General features: G+C 41.6%; 1 protein-coding gene across 1 annotated transcript in view; it reads left to right on the plus strand.

Annotated features, from left to right (window-relative positions):
- LOC136624598 (cell surface glycoprotein CD200 receptor 1-like) overlaps nt 1-8,147 on the plus strand; it is a 44,207-nt gene extending 36,060 nt beyond the window's left edge. The window contains exons 5-6 of the mRNA XM_066598557.1: nt 2,241-2,280; nt 6,900-8,147. Of these exons, the coding sequence (XP_066454654.1) occupies nt 2,241-2,280; nt 6,900-7,040 (181 nt within the window). The 3' untranslated portion in view covers nt 7,041-8,147. The remainder of the gene's footprint in view (nt 1-2,240; nt 2,281-6,899) is intronic.
- The last annotated feature ends 675 nt before the right edge of the window (nt 8,148-8,822 follow it).

The following is an 8,822-nucleotide window of genomic DNA, read 5'->3' on the forward strand; positions in this document are numbered from 1 at the left end:
GCCCATCCGTCCTGGCTGAACTGCACCTCTCCATTGTGCATGCGCACAATCCTGGAGCGGGGCGGCTCGTCGGAGAAAGAAGAGGAAGAAGAGAGCCTGCTGGGAGATGACCCCCCTGATGACAACAACAACAGAACACAAGGCAAGTATTATGTTTTTATGCTTTAACAGCCATTAATCGTGGGTTCCCTGTGTCCATTAGGCAGACCAGGGAACAATAGCTGTTAAAGCATAAAAACATTATTTGTGTCAGAACCCCTTTAAGTTTCATACCAGCTGTTCTAGTCTCCTCTGTCAGTTCCATTGTATTCATCATCATCCAGTTACCATCACCCCCTGCCTTGTCATCAAATGGCGACTCCCTAGTTGCACTTGAGTTTTCACTGTGGTAATGTGTGCTTCGTATCTATATTTCTTGTGATGTCTGGTTATAACACTATTTGGCTCTCCAGTACATCCTGGGAATATCCGAGTGCCGAAAGAAATAATAACCAGGAAAGGCAACTGCTAAATGTGAAGCCAAGTTCCACCATTCAACCGGCATTATTAAACACTTCTATTCACTTTAGCGGAGCTGAACTGCAGTACCAGACACAATACATTGATGTGTGTTTGTTTTTTAAATTCTGGACAATCCCCTTGCTCTTGTAGTTGGAAATTCTATTGATTGTATTTTTTTTGTTTAGAAGTTCTGTAGATAATGCAAGGGAGCCTCCTAGTGAATGTGTGTCACTGTGCTCCCCTTATGATTTACTAAATGCATTATATAACAATTGGTGGTGCTTATGTTGTGAATGATGTGCCACCTCCACCCTCATAAGGGAAGTGGTACAAGCCCTCTGCCATAATATTCACTTTAACCAATTCCATGTAATACTACCCTAAATGTGAGGTCATCCGCAGCTGTTGTTACATTTAGTTGTTGTTCTGGGAACACATCTTTTACATTTTCATGATCTAGGGTGTTTTGGTAATTTTGGAATTATGCATTTCAAAAAACATTTTCTTTTAACCCAAATGTATGTCTCTTTCTTTTCGTTTTCTTTTTTTTCTCTCTCTCTCTTTTTTTTCAAATCACATAGGGCATCTTTATTTGAAATTGGGGCTAATATGCTTTAATTTTGTAGTTCTTTATTTTAGTAAAATTGTCAAACGCAGGAAGGAAAAGAATAAATATTAATAACGCAGTTTGTCCAATCAATAATATTTACCCCAAGAATGAATCCTCTAATTCTACATGTACATTGGATAATGTGTAATATTATTACACTGGTTAAATCCAAGACCCAATTTTAGTTTTACATGTATCTCCCTCGCTAGGCTTAGATCGAGGCTCTGTATATTCATCCAGGTACAATTTTTTTAAAGGTGTAAAAGTAGATATAGCTGGGGAAGAACACATGCAAAAACTGATGGCCGGGTATAATAGTTGTCTTTCCGGGGTCACATGTAGTAAATTATTTGTGACAGGAACGTAGAAAGTCTAATACTAATGCACATGAGTTTGGTGATGTGTGTCCTTTTTAGTGAGGTTTTTTTTTCATCTTTATTTTTTTCATTTTTTTACATTACTGTTATATGTATTTACCTTTTAACCCTTTCCAATCCAATTTCTATCCTGGTTTTCCCAGGGGGCTTACTCTTTTTCTGCCCTTATACAACAGCGCTATCTGCTGGCTAAAGCCAGTACTGCATGAGGTGACACGTTGGATAGGCTCCGACAGCAGAGAGGCTGGCAATATACAGTAAGAGAACCATGACGGATGTCTTCCAACATCGAAGCTGTACAGCCTTAAATCATAATGTCTTCAGAGGTCAGACAGTGGATTGGAAAGGGTTAATGCATGTATGTTATACTATTTGATTTCAATTGGCATATATACATATATATGCAGACTCTTCCTCTTTCCCTGCCTATAGACTGTAAAAGTGGGGAGGGGTAGGAGGGAGATGCAGCTGCATCTTTTTTCCTTTTTGTATATCTGTGAAAACACATGATTTGGGAGAGGAGGGAGGTTAATGGGAAGAGACATCTGTTAACTCACTTCTCAAACTTTATAGTTTTCTGTAGACTGAACTGCATTCTTGTTGTCTTCTCTTCTAACTGCATTTTCAGGTATTTTTAGTATTTACTAGCACCTCCAGCTTCTTCCTCACTCCATGGTGTTTACAGTTTTACTTAAATTAGTTGGTTTAACTTTTTAAAATTATTTTAATATTTATCTGTTTTTACACTGCAGGACTCGCTTCAAAACCTTGGTGATCAATGACCCTGAAGAGGTAAAATAATTAAATTGCTAATTATAACAAAACCACAATATATAAAATTGTTTTTATGTGCAAAAGCACAATGGCCAAAACCCACTTTATAACAACGTCTGCTTAATATTTATAGGGTATACAAGCCGCACTTTTAAATTAATGCCCACTGTTTAGCAAAGAGCAGTCGTGAATGGGGCTGACCTGCCATGCCAGACACGGACCAATAGTGGTGCTGTTTTGGGGGGGGGGGGGGGAGGCACTGTTTTTTTTTCTAATTTCATTCAATCCATTTTTTATTTATAGAATTGTTTTACTTGCTGATTTTTATGGCTAAATTCACATCTGCGCGGGTTGGTCATAGGGGTTCTGTTTTCTTGCTTAATTATGGGAGTATGAAAACAGAATCCCATGAACGGACCTTATTGACTATAATGGGGTCCATTCGGTTCCTGCACTTATCCGTCATTTTTACCCGATGAAAAAGTCCTGCATGCACAATGCATTTGTCTGGCATCGCATGCTTCATTTCTGAGCAGCTCAAGCCTCTTCACTTGAAGCCATGTGACGTCACAGGTCTGAGAAGAAGAAGCCACACGAGAGCTGCTGCCTGTGCAATCAGTAGATTGTTGGGTTGCCAAGCGGCGGATGCCAACTAAATTGATATTGATGACTTATCCTGAGAATAGGTCACCAATATTAAAGTCCCAGAAAACCGCATTAACAGTTAGTTTTGTGGCTTGCTATGGCTATAGGGTACCTCAGTGTTATTTTTATGCTTTCTGACATGAATTTGTCCCTTTTTTAAACTAATTTATACCAAAACAATTTTTTTTTCTAAATTTTTTTATTTTCGGACTACTTTTTTATTCTGTTTTCCTTACATAATTATGGGGACAGCGATCTTGTTTGATTTGCTGCAACAGCAGTTCGTTTTATGCTAGACATAGTCAGAACAACTTTTGTCTACTATTGGAGAGTATATTATACAGTACAGGCCACATCTGATGTATTTTAGAATGAGTACAAATGCATGCCCTGCCGTTCCCGACATCACCATAGGCTTCTCACTAACCTACCCGAATCAGTCTGTCTGCGCATTGATTTGTCAGAAAGCTGCCTTCTAATAGGTGGCGCTGTAGAGTCATTGTAGCATCTCCCATTTCCATACTAAGTTCTTAAATGATACAGAACCCCATGCACACATGTAACCTCACAGTAGGTGGCGCTACATCCAAACAATGCAGCACTACCTGATGTATGAAATCAGCTTAGAGAGTTAACTGTGAAGCTAAACTATAAAAATGACTGGGGATGAAGAATAAATACAGGACATATAAAGTATTAATACGTAGAATTAAAGACAAATCAAACGGGGCCTAATATAAAGTTAACCTGTTAATGTAGGTGAACAATATAAAATGGCACAAATGCAGAAATGCTTTTTATACTCCTTCTGCACCAAAAATAAATCTAAATGAAGTACTAACGTATGTTACCATGTACCCCAGAATAGTAAAAGAAATGACCTATAATGAATAACTCACACAGCTGTCAAAGAAAAAGTCAAAAACATTTGTGACCATAAGAATGCTGGAAAACAGAAGCTCAGAACGTTTTGTGTTTTTAAAGATTTAAAGATTGGTAACAAGTCTCTTATTAAGGGGGTCTGGCTATGGGGGTCTCAATTGGTCATGGGAACTGGAGTCCTGTGTTCCCCTGTATAAATTGAACGGAGGCTGAGCATGCATGCTAGCACTCTGGGCACCATTAGGGAGGCAAAACTGGGCAAGGTCCCCATCTCCAAGTGGCCCCCAGGCAATTTGAGTAACTGACTGGACTTGCCGATATGCAAGTGTACAGACAAGTTGCCGCACCCTCCCTTAGCAGTGGTGTAGGGGTACCAATTGGCAATTGTGGGGCCCAAGGGCTCCACTCATCACTAACATGAATTTACAAATGACAGACAATGTGCTGCCTTCTTCCTGTCACTGAAGGCCCCCTGAGGTGTTGGAAATCCATCAGTAGGCTAAGTGTCTAATATGCCTCCCTTACAACGCTGATATGTCTATACCTGCTACAGGGTTCAGTGTGTAATGTGCCCTCCTAAAGCACTGCTATATGTGCTATACGTACTACAGGGTTCAGTGGTTATTGTGCCCCCTCCCCTCATAGCCCAGGTATATGTGCTATATCTGCTACAGGATTCAGTGTGAAACGCGCCTTCCCTGTCACAACCCAACTATATGTGCCATACTGACTACAGGGCTCAATGTGCAATGTGCCCCCTCACAGCCCTGGTATATGTGCTATACCTACTACATGGCTCAGTGTATAATGTGCCCACCTCACAGCCCAGCTATATGTGCCATACCTACTACAGGCCTCAGTGTGCAATGTGCCCACCTCACAGCCCAGCTATATGCGCTATACCTACTGCAGGGCTCAGTGTATAATGTGCCCACCTCACAGCCCAGGTATATGTGCTATACCTACTACATGGCTCAGTGTATAATGCGCCCACCTCACAGCCCAGCTATATGTGCTATACCTACTACAGGCCTCAGTGTGTAATGTGCCTACCTCACAGCCCAGCTATATGTGCTATTCCTACTACATGGCTCAGTGTATAATGTGCCCACCTCACAGCCCAGCTATATGTGCTATACCTACTACATGGCTCAGTGTATAATGTGCCCACCTCACAGCCCAGCTATATGTGCTATACCTACTACATGGCTCAGTGTATAATGTGCCCACCTCACAGCCCAGCTATATGTGCTATACCTACTACAGGCCTCAGTGTGTAATGTGCCCACCTCACAGCCCAGCTATATGTGCTATACCTACTACATGGCTCAGTGTATAATGTGCCCACCTCACAGCCCAGCTATATGTGCCATACCTACTACAGGGCTTAGTGCGCAATGTGCCCCCCCACAACTCAGCTAAATGTACTATCCCTACTACAGGGCTCAGTGTGTAATTTCCACACACTGCGCTCAGCCAATCAGATACAGCCCTTTCAGCAGGCGTGAATTTTAAATCCCCACCTGCTAAAAGAACTGCTGAAAGACTGTAATTAGCGTCATTTTAAAGCTCACAGTAAATGCTCGTAACGGGTTCATATCAGTTTCTGATCTACAAGCATGTAACATTTATAATCTTATCATTCATTGTGGTTTTCTGATGTGTCCGCAAAAGATGTTGGCTGTCCGTGATTTTTTTAATCAGTAATAAGTTGTCCAGTAAAAAGAAAAATTCAGGTTGGCAACCCTGGTACAAAGCTGTGACTACTTTGGCCTCATTCAGACGAGCATGTTTATGCGCATACATAGGTGCACACAAAACCGTGCCTCCACGTATGTGCCAAAATACACGTGAATGAAGCTCCGTGCACCATTGCTTTCAATGGGGCTTCCGCTGCTGCCAGTGGCCCCATTGAAAGCAATGAGCTGCGGGCAACCCCTGCAGTGATTTTCAGGGAAGGACTTTAAATATAAAGTCATCCCTGAAAATCATCCCTAGATTGTGTAAAAAAAAACAAAAAAAAAACACCTCTCCGGAGTTGTCGGGGCTCAGGCGCGTCTAGCCGCTTGTCTCCCTGCACTGCTCTGAAGTTCTTTCAGCAGGCGGAGATTTTAAATCCCCACCTGCTGAAAGAGCTGTGTCTGATTGGCTGAGTGCTCAGCCAATTACAGGCAGCGCTCGGCCATTCATTGAATTCAATGTGACATCTGCGGCAGAGGATCCTTTACTCCCCGTGGGGAGTCCCCTTGTCACTGAAGACTGTAACAGTGCTGTCACAGTGTTCAATGATGAGGGGACTCCCTGCAGGGAATATTTACACGCACCATTGACCTATGTGGCGCACGAATGTCCTATCTTTTGTAGGTGTAAAACACGGACATGTGAACACATCATAGGAAACCAATGGTTTTAAATGGACATGCGGTTTTGTGCGCAAGTAAACACGGCCATCTGAACGAGGCTTTACTCCCCCTCCTTACAAAATGACCTCCGCATAGGTCTCAGAGCATGCCTAGAATGGTCTCCCGTTACTCTACAAGTCGATGGGTCAGCTCCTGTCCATTGTGTGAGTCCCCACTGACGCTGCTGTAAAGCATATCTCTAAATGCTGTTAAATGCAACTCAGGCAAGATGGCCGCCCCGATAGTCATATACAGACAATAGAATAAAAAATCTACAATCACAAAATAAAAATGGACTACAAAAATGGAAAATGTTTTTACTATCTGGTTTTATTTGGTGAAAAAATATAGGTGATATATTCCCTTTAAGGGCGCCCACCCACTGGCGTTTGCGTTTTCGCAGCGTTTCCCGCGATTTTTCCGCACGTTTTTCGCGGCGTTTTCGCGGCTTTTCATGGGTGCATTAGGAGAAAAATAAGGACACATATGCAACTGACAGTTCCTATGTTAAAAACGCAAACGCAACGCAAAAAAAACGCCAGTGGACAGGAACACATGTTATCTCTATGCCTGTGCAGGAAAAACGCAAAACGCAAAACGCAGGTAAAAAAACGCCAGTGGGTGGGCGCCCTAAAAGATGAAAAGTTGGAGGAATAATGATGTTTTTTTGATGAATACTCAAATTTTGTTTCTTTTTTTTCTTCACAGGACCAACCAGAATGTGAACCCTATGCTACCTACACCCAAAATGATAATGTTATTTATTGTGTAGCAACAAAATTTGTTAATCCAGGTGAAACTGCAAGCTTAGGACTCTTGCCCATTGGCGAGAACGATATCGGGCCATGATTTATGACCCGATATCGCTCTCACAAACCTTCTAAAAACTCCTGGATATGAGGGGTGAAAACAGCCTCTTATCACTGTGGGGGTTCTCTTCATCCCATTGCTTTCAATGGAGAGGCAGCAGCTCCAGCCCCATTGAAATCAATGGGAGAACATTGTGATCCTCTGCCATAGCTGCCTTCATCCTAGTGGGAGTCTTCTTATCACTGAACACCCTGCTGCTGCTGTCACAGTGTTCAGTGATGAGGGAACTCCCCATGGGGTTGCAGGTATTCCCTGTCGCTGCCGTCACAATGTTCAGTGACGAGCTGACTCTCCGCGGGGATGAAGGAATCCCCTGTCACTGCTGTCACAGCAGTGGCAGGAGATCGCGATGTTCTCCCTATGCTTTTAATGGGGCCATCAACCCCATTGAGAACAAGGTGAAACCCCTAGATGTGACAGACTCACATTCCTGCAGAACTGAAGGATTGACAACTGCAGCAGGGGAGCACAATCTTCTCCTATTGCTTTCAATGGGGCTGGCGCTGCTGCTGGACGCATTGGTAGTAATTGGCGATATCACAAAAAGAATGGACATGCTGCGATTTTTTTTCATGCAGCATCACTGGAATGTAAACACCACAAATGAGAATGACACCATTAAAACTCATTGGTTTCATAATCATGCGTTTTCACTCGCCTGATTTTCTGGCCATTGTGAAGGCGCCCTTGGAAACATAAAACAAGACATGTACAGAAAATATAAGCGCAGGATTTTAAATATAGACTTTCTTTCCTACGCTGTAAATCTACATCTGACCGTGTCTGTATGGTTTAGTCCACGATGTCTAGTTTTTTCTTTACTTTTTCAAATCTTCACTTGCCCCATCAGGATGGAGCCAATCTTGACCTTGAGGATGGAGGGAATATTTTAATTTTTGCCTAAAAAAATTATTCGGAGTGGACAAACATTTTCAATTTTAATACTATGTAGTATTTGTTGTAAAGTCCTTGTAGTATGTGAGACGTTCTAGATTTTTTGCGCTACTGTTTTGGGGTACATATAAGTTAATGTTCAATTTTTTCAAACACTATGAAGACAATAGCTGTATGGGATGGTTTGAGTGTGTGGATAGTAAATACTGTATATATGTGTTTTTTTTACTTTTCATTTTCTTATTTAATAAAAATGATTTATTTTAAAGTGTTTATTGTACTTTTTTAACTTGTGACAATAATTATTGAACCATTTTTTTATTTTTTTATATTTAATTACATCTTACCCTTTTTTTAAACCAGTCTGTACTGGGAAGACAGTTCCAGTCTGCTCTCTCACTAGAGAATGTCGAATACATTAATACTGTAAATGATCTTACAGTTGATGTTAGGAATCGTTCTGACGAACAGGCGGTGCATAGTTACGCAAATTGCACCTGAATACAATGCTGTTGCTTCAACCAATATGTAAAAACGTTTAACTGGTGGGATGGGCTATAAGACCAGTTCCTATGACATAGATGTCTAACAGAAACAAAAAGACAAGACACCAGAGGGCAGAAGAGCGCAAAAATTGGATCACCGAGAAGTTGAAAAACACTGAACAGATGAATCCAGATTTCTGTTGCATCGGGCTAATGGGAGGTCAGAATTTGGCGCAAGCAGCATGAATCGATAAACCCTTCCTGTCAGCTGTTCAAAGTATGTCAGTGTCTTCATCTAATTTACAGCAAGTGCTAGACGCTAACCTGGTCCGGTATCCCTACAGAACAATTTAAACTTTCGTGGAATGTATGTCACAATGAA

Source organism: Eleutherodactylus coqui, chromosome 4 (assembly GCF_035609145.1).
Source record: "Eleutherodactylus coqui strain aEleCoq1 chromosome 4, aEleCoq1.hap1, whole genome shotgun sequence".
Classification (NCBI taxonomy): Eukaryota; Metazoa; Chordata; class Amphibia; order Anura; family Eleutherodactylidae; genus Eleutherodactylus; species Eleutherodactylus coqui.